The 24,327-nt window shown below is 39.9% G+C and overlaps 1 protein-coding gene across 1 annotated transcript; it reads left to right on the top strand.

The window, feature by feature from the left end:
* The first annotated feature begins 1,826 nt into the window (after positions 1–1,826).
* LOC135085223 (zinc finger protein 471-like) lies at positions 1,827–24,273 on the top strand. Its single transcript, XM_063979978.1, has 17 exons — positions 1,827–2,077; positions 2,568–2,762; positions 3,895–4,120; positions 4,424–4,480; positions 5,469–5,561; positions 6,754–6,891; positions 8,515–9,099; positions 10,162–10,235; positions 11,230–11,361; positions 14,479–14,617; positions 15,919–16,008; positions 17,617–17,808; positions 18,173–18,304; positions 19,534–19,643; positions 20,899–20,980; positions 22,859–23,017; positions 23,576–24,273. Exons 1-17 carry the CDS (start codon positions 1,992–1,994, stop codon positions 23,624–23,626), a joined length of 2,541 nt encoding a protein of 846 aa, XP_063836048.1. The 5' UTR covers positions 1,827–1,991; the 3' UTR covers positions 23,627–24,273.
* Positions 24,274–24,327: the final 54 nt, after the last annotated feature.

Below are 24,327 nucleotides of genomic sequence, written 5' to 3'. Positions count from 1 at the left end.
CTCATTTATTTATTATTTTTATAACAATAGTGATACATAAAGTAAGCTGTAGTACATAACTTTAAAAGTAAATAATAATAATATAATCTCAAACGTCTACTCACAAGGTAGACTGACGACCTGATAAAGGTAGCAGGAAGGCGCTGGACGCAGGCCGCTACCAACCGTGCGATGTGGAAGTCATTGGGGGAGGCCTATGTTCAGCAGTGGACGTCCTGTGGCTGGAATGATGATGATGATGATGAAACGTCTTTATAGTTGTAATTATGTATTTATAAAGAGTATTGCTTTATAGACTCATTTACTTTATTTTAATTACTCTTTAAATATTTGACTGGGAGATAATGCCTCCATGTTTATTCATAAATTGTACAACTTTTTGGTACAAAAAAAGAATTAGGTTTTATTTAGTACACTAGAAGACCGGTTTTAGATAAAGATGGTGTATTGTACGCCAATGTAATGTAGAAATTATTATAGTAATAATAACATTATTAATAATAAGATGTAAATTATAATATTGAGATTATAACGAATCGAATAATTTATAAAGATCTCAAGGAATGATATTAACTAGAGATTATTTTTTTCATAACTTATTTCTTGCTTATTGCGAGTTGATTTTTATAATATGTCCGAGTTAAGAATAGGTAGTGGACACCCAAGTCAATGAGGGTAATCGTTTTTATAGATAGTTTCATCCACTCGGACGCGCCCCAGAATGTTTGGTCCCGGTCCGAGCAATCCGTAAGGCATTACTGTAGTGTGCGTGTGCACTCATGGAGCATTAGCGTGTACCGATAACACACAAACATTCGCGGAGAACGGTGGGGCGCGTCCGAGTGGATGAAACTATCTATAGTGACCTAATTATACAGTGCACTGGTGAGTGCTAAAACGATATCCCTCATTGCATTAGTATTTCAATAGGTAGCTATAATGTAATAAAATGTAAATAATATGAGAAGCGTAATGTATAATAAATCACTAGTGATACAAATGAAATGTTTTTTTAACCAGTGACTAAAGAAAAATAATGAAATCAAGTGAAATTTTATAGTGTGTGGTTTGGAGTGAATTTTAATTTTTCTGCAAAAAAAATATAATGTGCAATAGTTTCAATTTTGGCAAACAATATCTGAAATTGTTTTATGGTATAGAATGGAAGATGTTTCAAGTTAAGTGCGTAGTGTAGTTGTGCTACATTTAATTTGATGAATGAATAAATATTTATTTATTTTGTCCATGAATTTCGAAATAAAACATTTGTGAACATGAATTGCCTTCTTTTATTTTACTACCTGTAATTTTCATTAAATTGATCTAAACTTATACTGATTAAAATATTAAATTGAATTATTAGATTCAATGCTGCTGACTACAGAGCTGATTTATCATCATCAATAGGAACGGATACACGTATGTGGCTCAGTTCCATTCCATCCCGTACATAAGCTCAATGTTTTACATAATTAATTAGAATTAAATTATTTGAATAGAAAACGGGATAAACTGAGGAAACATTTTAATTTCATGGCGCGAAAAAAAAAGCTATTGTAAAGCTCTCATGCACGTTGCTCAAGTAACGTTATTACGTTATTTCGACAGAACCGGTTTTTAATACTGACAGACTATTGAATAATTGAAATAGTTGTCCACCAAAAATTAAATGAACACCATTTATTAGAACTAATTTTAAATCATTAAAATAATAAAAATTAACAGAATAGTAGCGAAAATGAAGATTTCGCTAATTTTATTACGAAATTTGGAATTTTTACTACGGTAAAGATTGGCCATAGATGTAAGAACGCATGTGGCAGCAGCCATCTTGGCTTGACGCGTTTGTCATTTTCGTGTTTGGTCTCGGGACGGCTGCTCCATTCTGTGTTCTTCGGTTTTAGATGCCCAAAGTCGGCTTCCCATGACAATATACGGATAGACCGCGGCATCTTCATCTCAATCAACTCAAATGAAAAGACAATTCAAAAATGGTGGGAAAAAAAAGTGCGGGAATGTGTATTGTGCCGGACTGTCTGAGCGCGTATTACCCTGGATGCGGGATACGGTTTCACGCGTAAGTTTATTAAAGCCAATTGCCAATTTCCTTCTTAAATCATTGTTCGTTGTTTAATCTTATTGACTGCTTTCAACAGCAATCATAATTAGATTTTAAGTTTCAGTGCAGTGACGTCACTGATGCACTAAAACACCCAATTTGAGTTCAATGGGCGTTTAAAACATATTAATAATTCATGAAAATGTCTATTTAACTTTATTCACAATATAAAGTTTTGGTCATAAAAAGTTACTTTAAAAAAGTTTACAACTATGCACACCGAAGAACAAATAATTTCACTAAAATCAATTTTTTTTTGTTAATACATTCTCACTTTTGTATTTAATGTTCATTTACTGACTTTTTAATACAAAAAGTGTTTCAAAACTGACATAAAAGTTTGTTTTAATATCTAACGGACTTGAAAAATTAAGATTCTTTTAATTTTTAACAGACAGGCGGTTTTCTATTCAGTTCTATGTTTTTCTCTAATAAAAATCTTTCACAGATTCCCACCAGATCGTAAAAAAAGAGATCATTGGCTAGAAAGCCTGAATTTAACTCCGAAAGATTACCAAAATGGAGCGAAGGTGTGTTACCGACACTTCAAAACCTCGGATTACTCGCACAACAACCCTCGACAGGCGCTGAAGAAGAATGCAGTTCCAGCCCTAAAGGTAGAACCTGACTCTGATGCGGAAAGGTAAGATTTTTATTCAAACTACTAGCTGCGCCCGCGACTTCGTAAGCGTGAAAACCCGTTCTTGCATCATTTTTCATTGTTGCTCTGCTGATAGTACTCGTAGCGTGATGGTATATAGCCTATAGCCTTCCTCGATAAATGGGCTATCTAACACTGAAAGAATTTTTCAAATCGGACCAGTAGTTCCTGAGATTAGCACGTTCAAGTAAACAAACAAACTCTTCAGCTTTATAATATTAGTATAGATTAGTATAGATTTTCACCACTGACTTCTATACACACTGGACAGGCTGTCTCATACAAATGACAACTAATTTGGTGTGCCAATTTGATGCACCTGAGTGTCCCGAGAACTAATTTTGACTTACATTATATGAAGAACAAACCCACAAGACGACCACAAGACTGAAAATATGGCAAATACACTATAAGTCGGACCAAAGATGCTAGTGGCTCCGACTGAATATTGGAAGGCCAGACTAGAATGAGTGAAGACTGAGGGAGAGAATTTATTGAAATACCCCTCCTTAAGAACACAAAAAAGAAAAACAAAACATCTCATTATGACCCAAGTCGATTGCAGATATAAAAATGGCCTACAGCGCCAGAATGGCAAAAATCAAATAGGCACAAAAATATTATAACAGCACCAGTCCAGTGTGTATAGAGGTCAGTGATTTTCAAGCATATGAAGTAGCGGCCAGTTTAATATAATAAAACTCATTTATTTATGCAAGTAGGCTTTTAAAAAGCACTTACGACCCAGTATTAACCCTACCACTGCTTCAGGACAATAAATGGGCCAGTGCTGAGAAGCAGCGCAAGAAACTCAGTCACTATTACAACTTTTCAACGTAATCCTACTAATATTATAAATGCGAAAGTTTGTGTGGATGTTTGTTACTCTGTCACGCAAAAACGACTGAACGGATTTTGATGAAACTATAGTATTATTGATTATAACCCAGAATAACATATAGGCTATAATTTATGACGATATGTGACAAACTAAATTTCACGCGGGTGAATCCGCGGGCAAAAGCTAGTATACCTACAATACTTTTGTCCCTATCAAGATTTGAACCTGCTACCACAGCAGATAAATATCTAAGTCCCACTTTTCCTCTTTCAGTCTCGACATAGATACTGCTCTGGAAAAGCTCAACGAAGTGACATCATCAGAAAGTGACGGTGTTGGTGACGTTGATGATTATATATCTGCAGAAGAATTAAGTATACCATCTTCTGATGATGAGCCGAAGAAGACAACTAAGAAGAGGAAGAAAACTGCCACAAAAACTGCTGTAAAAAAGAACCAAGATGCAAAGGTTAAGAAAGAAGTTAAAAAGAATACTAAGGTATGTTGTTTTTGTATATTACTAAAGTCCGGTCGCCGAGCACGTAGAATTTCGTCCAATGACCCCAAGCTACCCATCCTTATCGCTCGCCATATTACTGTCGCGACTGTGCGACGGGCGGCCGCAGTGAGTGTGCGAGCGCGACAGCAATATAATTACGCGCGAGCGACAAGGATGGGTAGCTTGGGGTCATTGGACGAAATTCTACGTGCTCGGCGACCGGACTTTAATATTATGATGATGTACGAGTATGTTTGTTATTCTTTCACGCAAAAACTACTGAACTTTTAAATATTTTTTCAGGGTCCGAAGGCTGTTAAGATATCTAAAGAAGATTTGAACACACACTTAGGGCTTCAGGTAATTTTGAGTTTCCTTAATGCGCTCACAAGTTGGCCCCACTGGCGAAATCAGCTGATGCTGAGAAGTGCCTGTCTTACACCCGTATTCACAAACATTACTCGACTCACAGTGCGCGCGGACGCACAGGGTGACACACGAACCGATCAGAGAGCTCTATTCAATGCTGTGCGTTCGATTTGCTGCTTCACATAAGCAAGCATCGTTTGTGAATACGGGCGTTAGGCACAAGCAAGCGACAGGACCTTGCTCACCAGTGGCGACAACTGTTGTGTGCGCAATGAGGGCTATCGTTTTAGTGCTCACCAGTTGGCGCCACTGTAGAGTAAGGTCCTGTCACTTGCTAGTAGCGAAGACAGTGGCACCAACTGGTGAGCGCTAAAGTGGTCGGAGGACTATCGCATTTGCACTCATCAAGATGGCGCCACTGTAGAGTAAGGTCCGGTCAATCGCCAGGGGTGCACACTGTTGAGTATAAAAACGATAGCCCTCATTAAGGAAGCTGTTTTAAAATCTATTTAACTCAAAGGTGACTGACTGACATAGGCCCAGTTTTTTGATTCATAGTTAAAATAACTAATTGTTAAATTTTGCTACTAATGGTTAAATGTTAACAAAATGTAAACTAATGGTTAAAAAATGTACTAAAAGTCATGCTAACCATTGTTCGAAAAACATTTTTTTCTGTTATTTAACCACTTGTCATTTGACATCTGTCAAATATGACCATTGGTTATTTTAACTACGAATCAAAAAACCGGGCCATAGTGATCTATCAACGCACAGCCCAAACCACTGGACGGATCGGGCTGAAAGTCATGCAGGTAGATGTTATGACGTAGGCATCCGCTAAGAAAAGATTTTACGAAACTCCACCCCTAAGTGGGTAAAACGGGATTCACGCGTATGAAGTCGCGGGCGCTTGCAAGTTTTGACATAATTTTAGCAATTAGAAATGCAGAAAGTAAATTATTAAAACGTTTTCCAGGTGTGTCGTATTTGCTTGGTCACCGGCTGTAAAATGTTCTCGATGACACATTACAACTTGGAGAATACCTATCTCCTGCTGACTGGAATCACGGTAAGTGGAAAAATCATCATCATTAATCATTTCAGCCATTGACAGTGCACTGTGCCCCGATTGCGCTGATTTTTAACGTCCCCAATTCATTGGCGCTTCTTCACCAGTTGCGCTCCGTTTTCATTCCAGCTGAGGTGCAAATTGGTATCGCGGTAAAGTTCACGCGCAAACAAAGACGAAACAACGGATTTAAACACTTTTCAATAAAAGTCCGAACACCTTATTTTTTCACTATTCACAGCAGGGATGTTGTGGACATCCGTAACCGTAACCGAAACTTTCGGATATCCGTAATACAAAAATATCCGAAACCATAACCGTAACCGATTCAAAAGTTTCGGATAGTTTCGGATATGGGCAGTTTAAATTGTTTTTTGTATAGCATTATATGTAAAGGCATAACAGCCTGATTTACCTTTATAATGCCTAGTCTAGGAGCAATTTTTATTTTTTTATTTCATTTTATTCGATGTAAAGTGTGCGGCCATGAATGGACAACTATTGCAAATTACCGTAACTAACCGTAACAAACTAACCGTAACCGAAACTTTCGGATATCCGAAATAAAAAATATCCGTAACCGTAACCGAAACCGGTATAATATTATTCCTATATCCGTAACCGTATCCATAACCGAAACTACATATCCATAACATCCCTAATTCACAGCAAATGTTCGTGTAGGCGTTTGACGACTTGAGTTTGAGAAAAAGTAGCCTTCTTTCAGTTTTTACATTTTACACAAAGAAGCAGTTGCGTTTTGTTTTACGTACCGTAACCGTAACGTAAACGCCTCGCTTCACGGTTGACAGCGCGCGAAAGGCGATACGGTGTTGATCCCTTTCCGAGTTGATAAGTCTGCTATGAGCTTAATGTTTTATTTTTATCAACAAATGATTTTGAACTTTTTACTTTATATTCATGTTATTGACACATTGACACTATTTGTTGTCCCATATAATGTGATTTAAGTTTTATTTTAATTGTGATTCATAATGTTCCTTATGTGATGATTTAGTATAAAATAATGTCTCGAAGCGCTGGTAGGGCCCAAAAGATAAGGAGACATGTAAAGTGCCCCATAAGGGCTACCTTTTCTTTTTTTATTATTTTCTATTGACGTTCATAAGTGCCACTTGTGGTCTAAACTGAATAAATATTTTTGATTTTGATTTTGATTCCTTTTTCCCAGGCCGAGATGTTTGACTCCTCCAAGATGCCTCAAATGCTGTGCTACGAGTGTCTCCAAAGACTCCTGAACTTCATAGAGTTCAGTACTAAAAGCCTGACCTCTTGGACGTGCCTTATGGAGCTTATCGAAGGAGATATCGTAAGTCCATGACTTAATCAAAATCCGTTCAGCCGTTAGGGTGGATGCGAAAGAACATTTAATTTTAATCTACTAGCTCATGCAAATATCAATTGTCTAAAAAATAATTAAAACAATAGCGGACCCAGAATATTACCTTGTGGCACTCCACACATGATAGTCTGTTTGAACAGTAAATTTTACATTATTTTTTATATTCCTGTACATTGTTGGTTACAGGTATCTTTTAAACCAATATTAGCATTTCCTCGTATTTCATATCCTTTTATTTTGTTCAGTAGCCTTCCATTTGTACTAAAATCGAATGCCTTACTCTAGAAATAAAGCTATAAGCGATTCATTTGCCCTGTTTGCTAGCCTTTGTCACCTGTCATCCGCTTTGCACTGGAGGGAAGTCAAACCTCAACTTCTGATTAATTTCGTTGCATCCAATGACAGTTTAACTTTCCCTCGGGATAAACTTGACTTTCACTGGTTGGGTTTTGGTGGTCAAGCTGTAGATCCTGGCTACACAGGAGTTGCAGCGATGGGAACGAGAGACAGGAATAGTCCCGTTCCCAATAGCCATTCACTGTATTATTTATAACTAGCGGCCGCCCGCGACTTCGTGCGCGTGGATCTCGTTTTACCCCCCCTTCATCTATCTTACGCGGTTCAGATTTTTTCATACAAATGTTTTTTCCCGCTAACTCCCGTTCCCGTGAGAATTTTGCAATATCCTGTTGTAACTAAGCTTTAAGTTTACTAAGGTACCTGCATGCCAAATTTCAAGAGTCTATCTTACGCGGTTTAGATTTTTTCATACAAATGTTTTTTCCCGCTAACTCCCGTTCCCGTGGGAATTTTGCAATATCCTGTTGTAACTAAGCTTTAAGTTTACTAAGGTACCTGCATGCCAAATTTCAAGAGTCTATCTTACGCGGTTTAGATTTTTTCATACAAATGTTTTTTCCCACTAACTCCCGTTCCCGTGGGAATTTTGCAATATCCTGTTGTAACTAAGCTTTAAGTATACTAAGGTACCTGCATGCCAAATTTCAAGCGTCTAACTTAAGCGGTTTAGATTTTTTGTACAAAAGGATTTTCCCGCTAATTCCCGTTCCCGTGGGAATTCCTAAGCATCCTATAACCTGCCCAGGAGTATGAAGAATAATTGTACCAAGTTTCGTTAAAATCCGTCAAGTAGTTTTTGTTTCTATAAGGAACATACAGACAGACAGACAGACAGACAGACAGACAGACAGACAGACAGACAAAAATTTTACTGATTGCATTTTTGGCATCAGTATCGATCACTAATCACCCCCTGATAGTTATTTTGAAAATATATTTCATGTACAGAATTGACCTCTCTACAGATTTATTATAAGTATAGATAAAGTCCGGTCGCCGAGTAGATAGAATTTTGTCCAATGACCCCAAGCTACCCATCCTTATCGCTCGCGCGTAAGTATATTGCTGTCGCGACTGTGCGACGGGCGCCCGCAGTGAGTGTGCGAGCGCGACAGCAACATAATTACGCGCGATAAGGATGGGTAGCTTGGGGTCATTGTACGAAATCCTATCTGCTCGGCGACCGGTCTTTAGTAATAATAATCTGTTGTAATAAACCTCAATTTTCAGCTCACAATGGACACCATAAAGAATATCAACCGCAAGCAACATTTACTAGAAACAAAACTGGCTCTAACCGTATTCGAACCCAACCACTTCGACCTGCAAGTGGAAGAATACGAGGAAGAAATCGGCGACCAAAAACTAGAAGACACAGACAAGGAAATACTAGAAGACACCATAGACAAAGAAATAGATGAAACTATAGACAAAGAAATACTATACCTAGAAGACGGCACCATAGTCGAAACAGAATACCAAGATGGCGAAACCAAAGACAAATCAGCGAGCGAAGATGATGACGACTTCGCAAAACACGAATCCGACTTTGGTTTGCAAAATTCTGACGACGAAAACGATATTGATAAAAATTACGATTACAGTGTAAGAAAAACTAATATAGTAACGCAATACGCGAAAGAGTTTAACGAAATGTTTGAAGTTATTAAAATGACAGAAGAAGACGCGAGAGATGAGATTAATAAAAGGAAGTTTACTGATCATTATCATAATGCTGCGTTTAAGTGCGAACAGTGCTTTCGAGCGTTCCAGCTAGAAGGTCCGTACTGGCAGCACATGAGACTTCACAGCAAAGTAAGTCTAAATATAATAACTTGTGGCGACGCCACTACAAACTGTGTACCAACAGATGGCGCTGTCACTACTTCACTATGGCACACTCCGCCGCTCATACAAACCTGCATCGCGGTGACGGAGTTTTATATCCTGCCAAGTATATATAGACAAACCAAGATGGTGTAAATTGGACCTTGGTCCCCGAGCATAACACCCGCTCGGAAGGAAGCACTAACATCTAGCTTCCTTATTGTGGTTGAGCATCATATCCCACAAACTCAAAGGTGACTGACTGACTTTTTAAGGTCGTCGGTCCACCTTGTTCACAAACTTGTGCCTCTTTATAATGCATCTAAATATATTTAACTCAAAGGTGACTGACTGACTGACATAGTGATCTATCAACGCACAGCCCAAACCACTGGACGGATCGGGCTGAAATTTGGCACGCAGGTAGATGTTACGACGTAGGCATCCGCTAAGAAAGGATTTTACGAAACTCCACCCCTAAACGGGATCCACGCGTACGAAGTCGCGGGCGGCCGCTAGTAATAAGTACACAACTCAATTATTTATGCAAGTAGGCTTTTAAGAAGCTTTTTACACGTCCCAGTATTAACCCTACCCTACCAATCGTTCGTTCGTCCAAATGACGTCCACTGCTGGACAAAGGCCTTCCCCAAGGTTTTCCATAATGAACGGTCTTGCGCTGCCCGCATCCAGGCTCTTCCCGCGACCTTTACCAGATCGTCGGTCCACCTAGTAGGAGGCCTGCCCACGCTACGTCTTCCAGCCCGTGGTCGCCATTCGGGAACACTGTTCGTAATAATTAAGTAATAAGTATAAGCCATTCGAGAACACTGTTCGTAATAATTAAGTAATAAATATATAACTTATTTATTTATGCAAGTTACGCTTTGAAAAAGCACTTTACACGTCCCAGTATTAACCCTACCACTGCTTCGGGACAATAAATGGGCCAGTTCTGAGAAACAGCGCAAGAAACTTATTCACTATTGGCAGCGTTTGAAAAAGCCTCACTTGAAACAGCAAATATAATTCTGTTTTTATTCATTTCAGGACTACGGCCCATACAAGTGCGATATTTGCAAGATGCACTTCGAAACTTTCAATTCTCTTAAAAAACATAAGATGTAAGTGTTTTTGGTGGTAGTCTTTATCAGTACTCAGCCAGAGGACTGACGCCCGTAATCACAAACATTACTATGAGGTCTCACAGTGCGCGTGGACGCACAGGGTGACACACGAACCAATCACAGAGCTCTATTCAACGCTGTGCGTTCAATTTACTGCTTCACTTAAGCAAGCATCGTTTGTGAATACGGGCGTGAAAGTTGAAGAAAAAAAATGTGACTGGTCTGATTTAATTTTTTATATCTTGCTTTAAGCCATAGAGATATAGAGAGATGCCAACTAATGCGCTGATTTCGAAACTCAGTGTCGCAATAGAAATGAGGGTTTTCGCGATTGAAAAATCCGCCAGATGGCAATACGTAGACGCGAGGTCCAAATGCTGCGTGATTGGTGGATTTTGACATATCTGTCAATGTCATGTCAAAAATAACCAATTATGCAGCATTTGGACCTTGCGTCTACGTATTGCCATCTGGCGGATTTTTCAATCGCCAAAACCCTCATACACACACACAAAGTAATCAAAATATGTGCTCATTATCCACTGCGGTATCAGTACTCAACGTTCGAATATTCTTTAGTACTACGCAAGCAATGTAAACTGTTTACATTAAGGCCCACAACACACGGTGAAACGCAACTGCAACGAAACTGCAACTTCAAGTTACTTTTGAGTTGCATCTAAGTTTCTGCCATAGCGCCCGTTGAGACCACACATGACGCGATCATTTCAAACCGGTTTCAAACTGGTCGTGTCATGTGTGGTCTCTCAACGGAATCTATGGCAGAAACTTAGTTGCAACTCAAAAGTAACTAGAAGTTGCAGTTTCGTTGCAGTGGCGTTTCACCGTGTGTTCTGGGCCAAAGACGTCGCTGCTGTCATCATTGCTTTTACGCGCAATGTGTTCTGTTTTTGGGCCACCACAATAGTCGAGCGTGGTTTGAATATGAAATCGTGCTTTAAGCAAATAAATAAATATCTTATCTTATCAGGTCCAAACACGCGAGGTTCATGAAATGCCGGCTGTGCCCGTTCACCACGACCTTCAGTTCGGCCGCGGCCGCCCACAAGCACTTCCACGAGGGCCGCCGATACCAGTGCGAACATTGCCCCAAGTACTTCACGTGAGTACTAAAGCCCGGTCCGTGAGCACGTAGAATTTTGTCCAATGACCCCAAGCTACCCATCCTTATCGCTCGCGCGTAATTATATTGCTGTCGCGACTGTGCGACGGGCGCCCGCAGTGAGTGTGCGAGAGCGACAGCAACGTAATCACGCGCGAGCGATAAGGATGGGTAGCTTGGGGTCATTGGACAACATTCTACGTGCTCACAGACCAGACTATAGTGTTTATTACTTACAGCCTATACAGGGTGGAATTTTGTAATGCCTGGAGGGTAAGTATTCTTAATATTGTAGATAAAAAAAAAATCTCAAAGAAAACGTTCCTTTATTTTTGACAAGAAATTGAACTGCATTCAAAGATTTCCAAAAACTTGCTTGCTACCCGGGAATCGAACCAACTAAAATCTGTTAAAAATTACAACCTGTATTTTTATTGCATCGATCGTTAGGGTTAAGTATAAGGATGAAATCTCTCTAACAAACTTCATAAATCAAATGAAAGGAAAACCATGAAATCTTAAATTATCTTAATTATTTACAGAAAATTGTATATACATGCATAGTAGCGAATTTTCGATAAAAAATCGAAAATCTATGAATGCAGTTCTCTTTCTTTTCAAAAATAAAGGAATGTTTTCTTTCAGTAAAATTTACTATCTACAGTATTAAGAGTACTTTCCCTCCAGGTGGCATTACAAAATTCCACCCTGTATAACTCGACGGATTAGCAAGCTGAACAAAAAGAAATCGGAGACCAAAAGAAGTAGAATTACAGTCTATTGAATATACAGAAAAAGGCACCGTAAAAGTTAGACTTACGTTATACCATAAAATCTGATTTTTATGTATAATATTTGGGCAATAATTAGAAGTATTTTCCCCAACAGCCAGACAGTTTTGACAGTTCCAACTCCTTACCAGACAGTTTTTTAGCGTAGCTCCCAAAGCGATGACCCAAACTTCATAATTCACCAACATTCTATCCTGTATTGGGAGCATACGCTGAAACTTTCAGCTTTTATAAAAAGACGTAGGTCTGGCGTGCTAGTGAGCTCTTACTTAGTCTATAGAACAGTGATGAGATTAGACCCAAAATCTACTGCTTACTTACGAGACCCTGTGCGATCTACCAATTACATACTTCTTGAAATCTTGAATTAGCATAATTCAGTACATAAAACTGAAAAATATTCTTAACCTTGGCACGATCGAATGGACAATAGTCGCGATCGACCGGTTGGCCACCCCTGAACTAGAAGATGGAACCATAGACAAAACAGAAATTGAACACCAAGATGGCGAAACCATGATTAACCCATTATAGACTAGCGGTCCCATATGGTACCACTTTTTTGTGTGTTTTAATTTGGCTCTATACATTAACACGTGAAAAGATGCAGTGCTCTGATTGATGCAAATCATAGCCAATAGATATGGTCTATGCTAATAGGAATAAAAATTGACAATTATTCTTTTCAGTTGTGTGTAAGTGATGATTGAAGTGAGCGCATCAAAATTTTCTCTTAAAAATTGACGCGCCATAAAAGCAAGTGATCATATTTTTTTTGTGTGATAGTGAAATACTGATTTAGTTACAATCTTGTATTCTCCATAAGTGCTTTTATTGTGAAATGGTGTAAAATTACGTCGATTGGTAATAATAATGGGAAATATTGTATGTCAAAATTACTGGTACCGTACGGTACCGCTAGCCGCTTACCGTGTCTTTTTAATTATTTTATGATTTTTAGTTTTTACTGTATTTATTGGGAAGTATGTGATATATTCAATGGTATATATGGTATACAGGAAGATAAAGTAAAATAGTTTCCTATACTTTACAAAACCATGGTTTTTTATTTATTTTAGATGTAACTTTCACAAACATTGGCAGTTTTGGAGGACGATGAAGGTCCCAAGACGAAGCAGAAATTTATAGAACAAACTCAAGATAATTGCGACTCTCGAACAATATCAGAGTATAGAAAATGTAACGTGGGGCTAAGTGCAGCGTGCAATGCCAAGCTCCATTCCAAATTTTTGAATATTCAAAGATAAAAATGAATATTGCTTACCCAATATACAGCTTTTTTACATTTAATATCACTCCTGTTATTTGTTTGTATATTAATACATATTATAATAATAATAAAATATGTAATTTACCCAATTTTTATAAAGTCCATGATAAAGTTATGTTTTAACCAACTGACACGGTAAGAGGCTAGCGGTACCATATGGTACCAGCATTTTTTTTCCAGATTACAGGTCGAATAATTTTTTTAATGCTTGTATAGCATTATGTAGAGCATAATTATGAACATACTAGCTTTCCGCCCGCGGCTTCGCCCGCGTGGAATTTTGTCTGTCACAGAAAAACTTTATCGCGCGCGTCCCTGTTTCAAAAACCGGGATAAAAACTATCCTATGTTCTTTCCCGGGACTCAAACTATCTCTATGCCAAATTTCATCAAAATCGGTTGCGAGGTTTAAGCGGGAAAGCGTAACAGACAGACAGACAGACAGAGTTACTTTCGCATTTATAATAATTAGTTGGGATTTCAAAAAAACAAAAATCTGACACTTTAAGAAAACTCAGTCTATAATGGGTTAAATAGAAATGGAATTCCAAGATGGCGAAGATGATGACTGAGAAAGGAGAAAATTGAAACAAATGCACCTCTCGTAAGTCTAAATATGTGTTACGGGCTATACATGGTGAAACGATAAATATCAATGGCCTAATTCACGTATTTTGACAGTCAAAATCTCGCTGACGTTTAGAAGTCACCCCATTGAAAAACAGTTCTAAATCCGTATTCACAAGGGTCATATTTGTAGAACGCTTACTCGATAGGATCGCAACGCAGCGATTTGTTGTCATTGACGTTTTGTTACGTCGTCCCATTGAAAAATAATTCTAAATCCGTATTCACAAGGGTCATTTTGATAGAACGATTACTCGATAGGATCGCATTCAGCGATTTGTTCTTACTCGATAGGATTGCAACTCAGCGTTTGTTGTCATTGAAGTTTTGTTACGTGAATGAGGCTACAGGATTGGGACGTGTAAATAAAAAAATAATTGTATGTATTTTTTGTCTTTTTTTCTACAGGAGCGTGGCAACATTCATCAACCACCGGCAGCGTTGGCACCCTGAAGATGTTGTGTGCCATCTATGTGGAGAGTCATTCCCCGGCATCCGCCGGCTGCAGACGCACTTTAGGTTCCACCACAAGACGGAGGAACTGATGGTGAGTAGACCTGCTTTTTGAAGACTTGAGGTCATAACAGTAAACGAGCTAAAGTCGCTGACAGCCCGAAGGATTAGCAAGCTGAAGTGGCAATGGGCAGGGCACAAATGCGTTTGCACTTCAAGTTCCACCACAAGGCGGAGGAACTGATGGTGAGTTCGCTACTTGTCCACAACTTGACAAACATCTTGAAACTTTGCACCAAAGGAGGCCACATACTTGTAAGTAGCTTTACTTCCTATGTCGCAAATACTTGTCAAGATATGTGCACATATGTTTGTACAAATGTGTACACACATGTTTGTACATATATGTTACAAAATTCTTCAAAGAGCACTTTCAGGATCAAGTATCGCAACTGTTTATACAAATATATTCACACATAGTAGTAGACTACAAAATATCGCAACAGGACTCTTGGACAACATAGAAAATATGTGCACAAATATCTACCTAGTATTTGTGCGACTTCACAAACATCTTGACACATATCTTTGACCAGCATCAAACAGACATGTTCAAAAGTTTTCTCGAAGCGTTCAGAAGTCGTTCCCCGGCATCCGCCGGCTGCAGACGCATTTCAAGTTCCACCACAAGGGGGAGGACCTCATGGTGAGTAGACCTGCTTCTTGAGGAGTTACAGCGCTTTTAGAGATTGAATCAGAAATGAGAAGATCCGTAAACGAACTAAAGTCGCTGACATAGCCCGACGGATTAGCAAGCTGAAGTGGCAATGGGCAGGGCACATAGTACGCAGAACTGACGGCCGATGGGGCAGCAAGGTTCTGGAATGGAGGCCGCGTACCGGGAAACGCAGCGTGGGACGTCCACCCACAAGGTGGACCGACGACCTGATAAAGGTAGCAGGAAGGCGCTGGATGCAGGCCGCTACCAACCGTGCGATGTGGAAGTCATTGGGGGAGGCCTATGTTCAGCAGTGGACGTCCTGTGGCTGGAATGATGATGATGAAGGTCATAACTGACTTATCAACTCGGAAAGTATCAACACCGTATCGCCTTTCGCGAGCTGTCAACCGCGAGGCGAAGCGTTTACGTTACGGGTCGGATAAGTGTGCGTTGCAGTATGGAGTTTCATACAAAGAATGCTGACCGCCTCGAGTTGACACGGTTACGATCCCTTTCCGGGTTGATAGGTGTGCTACGTCCTTTAACTGGTAACCAGCTCTGTTGTCCAACGTGTTGCGAACTTTTTGCCTGCTTTAGATGTCACGAAATATTTGACGCTGTCTCTACTTTGTTCATAGATTTTACTTACATACTTAATTTATTGTTTATTACAGATCAAAATGAAAAAAAGGAAGTCGAAAACGAAGAACATCAGATCGATGGCGACTAGAACCAAATACACGCACGTCAGCTACCTCACTACGGTAAGTTATACTAGCGGCCGCCCGCGACTTCGTACGCGTGGATCCCGTATTACCCCCTTAGGGGTGGAGTTTCGTAAAATCCTTTCTTAGCGGAAGCCTACGTCATAACATCTACCTGCATCCAAATTTCAGCCCGATCCGTCCAGTGGTTTGGGCTGTGCGTTGATAGATCACTATGTCAGTCAGTCACCTTGGAGTTATAATATACAGGGTGGAATTTTGTAATGCCACCTGGAGGGAAAGTACTCTTAATACTGCAGATAGAAAATTTTACTAAAAGAAAACATTCCTTTATTTTTGAAAAGAAAGATAACTGCATTCATAGATTTTCGAAATTTTTTCGAAAATTCACTATCATACCATACAATTTTCTGTACGTAATTAAAATAATTTAAGATTTTATGGATTTCCTTTCATTTGATTTATCAAGTTTGTTAGAGAGATTTCATCCTTATACTTGACCCTAACGATTGATGCAATAAAAAGACAGGGTGTAATTTTTAATAGATTTTAGTTGGTTAGATTCCCGGGTGTGGCAAGAAAATTTTTGGAAATCTTTGAATGCAGTTCTATTTCTTTTCAAAAACAAAGGAACGTTTTCCATGAGAATTTTTTTCTATCTACAATATGGGGGTACTTTCCCTCCAGGTGGCATTACAAAATTCATATTCATATTCATTTATTCACTTCACAATGTTACAGGATTTCCAACAATAAAGTGTAGTAGGTACAGATGTTCAAAAATGTTACATTGCTACCTCCTAGAGGTATATGTGATTTTTAAATTCCACCCTGTATACCTATGTATTTAGACTACAGGTCTAGCGCTGAACTCGGCCAGTGCCTAAGGTACGGGAGGCGTGACATTGACATATTATGACTTGCCAGAGCATACAAATCTGAAGCGTATCTGGTTTTGCTGACGTTTGATGTCGTAAAAACACCCTCCCGAGTCGTAATTAAAGTTGTTTCCTTATGATTTTTCCTAACTAAATAAAAATGAACATAATTATCTTATAAATGATTGACTTTTTTTTAAAGAATATTTAATTAGTAATTTATACTTATTGTGGAAAACCTTGGGGGAGGCCTTTGTCCAGCAGTGGACGTCATTTGGCTGAAACGAACGAACTTATAATTTATTATTAACCCCATTTTAAATCTCTAACCCCTCTTAGAAAGCTAAATATGCTTGTGTTACGAGTGGGCTCCCCACAATAGTCTTGCGACGGGGTTCGAACCCGCGTTCCCTGGATCACGAGTCGGCCAGTCCGGCCCCTTCGCCGTTCGGCTATCGTGGCTTCAAACAAACTTAGCTAGTCAGCCGTTTGGTGTAGTGGTTCGAAACGGACTACTATTCCGGAGGTAGCGGGTTCGATTTCTGCACAGTACAAACATTTGTGTGCATGAACATATTATTTCTTTGTATTGGACTGGGTGTTTTCTATGTATAATAAGTATGTATTTACAAAAAAAAAGTATTTAAGTATGTTTATATCCGTTGTCTAGTACCCATAGTACAAGCTTTGCTTAGTTTGGGACTAGAAGCGCAGTGTAAAATGTCCAAGGATATTTATTTATTTATTTAAAATTGTGTTTTATTCACAGCTGCCAGAAGACAGCCCGTACTGCGCAACATGCGACATGCGCTTCTTAACCACCGAAGCGCTTCGGAAGCATGTATCCGTGTCCCCCTGCCACGGGCACCCGGCCGAGGAGCCGTTCAAGCCCGGCAAGCGACCAAGACTTGACGAAAACGATGCTGAAAGTACCAAGAAGAAAAGCGTCACGTGTGAGCAGGTCAGTAGTCTGCTTTAATGTCCAGCTAAAACCCGGTCTGCGAGCACGTAGAATTTTGTCCAATGACCCCAAGCTACCCATCCTTATCGCTCGCGCGTAATTATATTGCTGTCGCGACTGTGCGACGCGCGCCCGCAGTGAGTGTGCGAGCTACATCGAGTTGAAATGGCGCGATACGTCACACTTGAGTAGAATTTTTACTCAAAAGTGCGCGACATTTCAACTCGATATAATACTGTAATTATTGGATTATGGAAAAAATTAAAAAATATGAGTCTAATATTTTCTAATTATCTGTCTGACGGACTAAATAGTATTTCGATTTCATTACCCAGTCATAATCCCTATTATAATTTGTCCACAGTGCGGCGAGGTCCTCGAATCCATCCGGCGGTACATCAGCCACTTCCTCGACCAGCATCCAGGAAAAAACCGGACCCAGTTCTCGCAGGGACCCAACCAGTATATGTGCGAGGTCTGCGGACGGGTCATGCAGGTCAGTGCTTGTATACAGGGTGTTAGGTTAATGGGTATATGAGCCGACACTAGCCCATGTTACGATATGCATATAAATGTCGGTAAAAAAAAATTAAAATCCAACCAAACTGCCGTCCTAACGAAAAGTGCAATAACTATGTTTTGACTACTCTCGAGATATTCGCGATTAACGATTAGCTACTTACAAATAATAATATTAGATATTGCAGTTATGATAACCAATAGAACCGAAACTATTGAAGATGAAGCTGGAAACATTGAATTTTCGGATGGATCCAGTTTATTTTGTAACCTATTATTAGTACCATTGGATAGAGCTCGTAAAGCACTTTCAGGACCAATAACCAGTTTTGAATATCTTGAATAGTTTAGAAATAATCGAGTGAGATCACTCAACGTTTCCACCCTGTATAGAGCTCATTTTCCTGATTACGGATATGGTCTTAAGTCAATTTGCCTAAAAACTCGACTTATTGCACTCTTCGTTAGGACGGCAGTGTAAGTGATAGTATAAAATAAATCACAAAATTAACTCTATGTCCTAAACTAAGCAAAATCGTAGAACACACGTGGGGGTGATTTAGATACACTTTGATGTAAGGAATCTACCACCATCTTACCTAAGTCTGTCGCCATAACAACAATGTTAACAACATTGTTGTGTTCCGGCAGTTAGAGGTAAGATAGCCAGTTCCTCCGTGGTTGAGGATTCCGGGTGAAGCTCGCTTCCACCTTCGGCCTGATCGTCACTTACCATCAGGTGAGATACAGGCCAAGAGCTTCCTCGTTGTGGATAAAAAAAAATCTACATTTTAACTTTGAATGTCAACTCCCTGGCCACCCTGTATAAGTTGCTTACTTTGAGGCTAGCTGGCGCTTTGTAAAATAGTCCAAAAGTAAAACAATTACCAAAACTCTTTTGGCAAATGTGAAGTTTAATTGGTAACTCTATGCCCCAGAACAGATGGTGAAACGCAACTGCAACGAAACTGCAACTGCTAGTTACTTTTGAGTTGCATCTAAGTTTCTGCCATAGCGTCCGTTACACATGACGCGACCAGTTTGAAACGTTCAGTTTCAGTTTTATTCATCAGAATCATCAGAAAGTTGCAGTTTCGTTGCAGTTGCTTTTCACCGTCTGTTCTGGGCCTAAGTGTGTTAAAGAATGCTGTTTATTTTCCTAACAATAAAATAAAATAAAAATAAAAAAGATTTATTTATTTTTAGAACGTAACAACGTTGAGGGAACATTTGAATTCTCACACCGGCGCGCGTCCCTTCGCCTGCGAGAAGTGTGGCCGCACCTTCGCGACCAAGCAAGCGCTGTCCGCGCACATGTAAGTATCATCATCATCATCATTTCAGCCACAGGACGTCCACTGCTGAACATAGGCCTCCCCCAATGACTTCCACATCGCACGGTTGGTAGCGGCCTGCATCCAGCGCCTTCCTGCTACCTTCCTCTTTCGTTCCAGCCAAATGACGTCCACGGCTGGACAAAGGCCTCCCCCAAGGTGATCCACAATGAACGGTTCTGCGCTGCCCGCATCCAGGCTCTTCCCGCGACCTTTACCAGATCGTCGGTCCACCTAGTAGGAGGCTTGCCCACGCTACGTCTTCCAGCCCGTGGTCGCCACTCGAGAACTTCATCGTCAGGGCCTTTTTGCCCGTGGTCCCTGTAATAGTTTGTTCATTTCAGCCGAAAGACGTCCACTGCTGGACAAAGGCCTCCCCCAAGGATTTCCACAAAGACCGGTCCTACGCCGCTCGCATCTAGACATCCCCCCCTGAAAGTGCCACAGGAATTATTTTACCCGTGGTCCCTGAATTTAGTATAAGCCAACTAATTTAAAAATATCTCTCGAGTATTTTTTGATAAGGTAACCGACGGACTAATTCAAACTCAAACTTTTTAACCATGGAAAACCTCCTATGGTCCGGTGTCCCTCATAGTGCCCAGGATTTTCGAAGATAATGGTTGATAGAACTAACCACTGACCTCTATACACTGGGCAGGCTAATATTGTATGCCAAGAACTAATTTTGACGTACATTGTATGGAGTAACCATAGGAGTAAGCGACAAAGAAAATCACTAATTTTAGTTCCATGGACACTCGTATCTGCCTACAGTATGGCCTACTGCACTAAAATGGCAAAACTGACCGAAATGACAGCAGCCAATCCAGTGTATACAGACAGTGGCCTAATTCACGTATTTTGACAGTCAAGATCTCGCTGACGTTCAGAAGTCGTCCCATTGAAAAACAGTTCTAAATCCGTATTCACAAGGGTCATTTCGATAGAACGATTACTCGATAGGATCGCAAAGTTCGCAACTCATCGATTTGTTGCCGTTGAAGTTTTGTTACGTGAATAATGCTACAGAGGGCTGAGTGTGAGTTTTTTTTAAACGCGCTCACTAGTGAGCTTGTCAAAAAATTTCATTAAATGTATGATGGATTGTACAGCGCCCCTAGTGGGAAACTTTCAAAAACTAAAATTTTCATGCATTTTTTACTCACACTCAGCCCACTGGTCAATGGAACTAACTCATGAGCTATGATACGAATCACCCTGTATATTATGGCAGGCCCGACCACACGCAGTCCCGTCGCTGCCGAATATGCGGCAGGGAATTGGCTTCCCGCGCCGGCCTTCAACGACACGTTGCGGTGAGTTTACTACGTTTAACTACATTAATCATCTCTAAGGTAGCCTTTCGAACTAAGCGGGCTTATTCCGCTATTCCCCGTTGACAATCCCCATCAACGGGGATTAGTGAACTTTTTGTTCACTATTCCCCGTCTTTATAGGATTTTATTTTTAACATTATAAGCTCCAATTGGCGTTAACGGGGAATAGTGAACAAAAAGTTCATTATTATCCGTTGACGGGGATTGTCAATGGGGAATAGTGGAATAAGCCAACTAAGCGTCACAGACGCAGCGTCTTTAGCTTTGGTCTTGTGCACAGATATGGATAGATGCAGCATGTGAAAAAATTTGTATGAAGCCGAGCGTGCCACTTTTTAAACGTCATTAGTGTCATTTCAGCGAATTTTAGTGATTGCCGCAACGTAAAAATAATCGTATCATCGTACTGCATTCGCAGTCATCGAAAGATATCGTGTGACTCGATTCGATAGTTAATTAATTCCGATAAAACTGATAATTTGTTAAATACAAAACTAAAAACATCTTTATTTACCTTTTTAAATAAATTAATTCTTACAAATCGTCAAATCTTGTTATTTTTTTTACCCTACCAGCGTTTCAAGACAAAAATTTGTCAAGGGCATGAATACATGGATCAGTGTGTGTCTTATTGTTATGAGTAAGTACGGTTCCTTGGGATCGCTATGAGTGCACCACATACAGAGTACATACTCTTAAGAGTTAAAACCATGGTCCCTGTATGCGATGTCGCAGGATATGTATTAAAAACAATGCTACTTTATACTTCTTCTACTGCTACTTTATTCTAATTAATTATTTGTTACTTGTGCTGTTAATTATAATTCTCAATCCGTAAATAATTTCTTCTTTCTACCGTGTTCGTACTACTGTCCTCGTAAAATCATCGTAACCGATTGTTGTAATCGGATTACATGAACATCACTCGACCATGTATGTCCATTTGGACATATCGGAATGGCACGCTTTGACGATCAACTTGCTGTATCTACTCTAATCCATATCTGTGGTCTTGTGCCACCAACGCCGCGTCACTAACTCGCTTCGAAAGGCTACCTTTAAGGCCAAAGCTAAAGACGCTGCGTCAGTGACGCTTAGTTCGAAAGGCTACCTATAGTCATAGTCCAACGATTTTGAAACGTCAAGTGGCAAAAATCGAAAACTAACCACCCCGTGCCCCGATTGTGGTAAAAATTTTCATCTTTAACGCGCCCGGACAACGAACAAACAGCTGTTTTAACAAATCCGTATCGTGGACCGTGGTGTCGTTTTGACAGCAACAAAACACTGAACTGTCCTATCCATGACATTGACAGCGTGGCGCCACCGTCAATACTGGATCACTGGTTCCGATTTTGCCATGTTGGAAACCATATAGTTGAACGATGGTAGCGCCCCCCTGTCATTGAGTTTGGTGGGACAGTTCAGCGTGGGTCATCTATAAACAGAGAGCAGCAGCGCCTTCGAGTAAAGTTAGAACATTCTTCAAAACAAAGTAAACTTCGTTATTTTCTGTCAAATGTAGTGCAACCAACACTTGAACTTCGAAATCGACCTTCGATTTTAGCTAAATATCTCATGTGAAAATGAAAATACTAGGAAGGTACGTCCCTATTTGATGTGCGTTTTACGCCCAGCTCCGTTCGACTGTTTTGCGCATAAACTTTACCGCGATACCGAATTTGCACATCAGCTGGAATGAAAAACGGAGCGCAACTGGGAAAAAGCGCCAAAATTGGATACGTTAAAAATTATCGCAATCGGGGCACAGTATTGATAGCGCCCTCCTGACTATGTCATAGCTGGGTTTTCAAATGTTTTTTATATCATCTTTTTGTGTATTTCTTCATTTATCAGATTCATCTAAACGCGAAGCCGTATTCGTGCGAGCCGTGCAACAAACGGTTTTGCAATCCTTCAGCGAAGCGGGCGCACATCAGGCATTTCCACATGGGCGTGCCCTGGCCCAAGAAGCGGCCGCGCGACCAACCCGCCTCCCGCCAGAGGGGCGGCACGGTGAGTCTTTACCTGATCGGGCCAACTGTGCACCTCGCTGGAATTTATTTTATTTATTTATTTATTTTATTGAATTACACAGGTTTTATACCTTATTACATATTTCGCACCGCCCCCTAGGTGAAGAGAAGAGGCGACACGGTAAGCTTACTAGTGTTGGGACACCATCGACTATTCCCACCTCTCGTTACCACCGCTGCAACTGCTGTATAGCCAGGATCTTCAGCTTGACCGCCAACAAAAACCCTACCAATGAAATCCAAAGTCTCGGGAGAAAATTAAACTGTCATTCATTGGACCCACAACGCTATTAATCATAGAACATAGGAAGAAATAATTTATAAGCAAATAAAGAATTTGAATTTGAAAACTATTAAGGCCGGTGTCCATCAAGGCGGAGCGAAAAAGTGTTTTGAATAACCAATCAGATTTCATTTTGTCAAATTCATTTCATATTCATTGGTTTCATATTTATTCATTTCATAATCATATTCATTGGTGAAAACTGAGCCTCATCCTTAGAAAATAATATAACTCATAGTATGTTTTCTTTTAAAGTTCCGATCGGACGTCGACATAGAAATGGACGAATTGAACACAGAAGAATAAATTTAGAGAGCCCGTAGACTACACATTTAGGCAGGCCTAGTTTGGTCGGCTTCTAAAGGTCATAGCAGACTTATCAACTCGGAAAGGAATAGAATAGAATAGAAAAGGTTTATTGACACAGTAAAAAAAGACACAATGCAAAAAAAAAACAACAAAAACATAATATTTAGGCTATTAAAACAAGTGGTGAGAAAAAACTGTGCCAATAGGCACCCGCTCAGCATTTATCGTGACATGCTCAAAAGGGCAAGTCACGAAGCTGGTCTTCCGCGGACGCCCTAACACAAAAGGGATTAACACCCTATCGCCTTTCGCGCGCTGTCAACCGCGAGGCGTTTACGTTACGGTGCGGATAAGTGCGTTGCTGTATGGAGTTTCATACAAAGAATACTGACCGCCTCGATACAGTTACGATCCCTTTCCGGGTCGATAAGTGTGCTGCATCCTTAATTTGTACTAAGTATCGGCAAATAGAATAGGTAATTTGGCAAATGTGCCACAAGGGCGGCCTTATTACAATGTATTATTGTACATTTTCTTTGTTTATAGAAAAATAGGTTGTAAATAAATATACTTGAATTTTAAAAAGCTATTTTTATTATTTACAATTATTATTTACATTATTAAAATCGTATGTACACAAAACAGTTAATGTTTTTTTAAATATTTACTAGGAATAACCAAAGCCGACACAAAAAAAA

Source organism: Ostrinia nubilalis, chromosome 28 (assembly GCF_963855985.1).
Source record: "Ostrinia nubilalis chromosome 28, ilOstNubi1.1, whole genome shotgun sequence".
In the NCBI taxonomy this organism is placed as follows: Eukaryota; Metazoa; Arthropoda; class Insecta; order Lepidoptera; family Crambidae; genus Ostrinia; species Ostrinia nubilalis.
The sequence above is the reverse complement of the archived record's forward strand: the minus strand, read 5'-3'. Positions and strand labels throughout refer to the sequence as shown.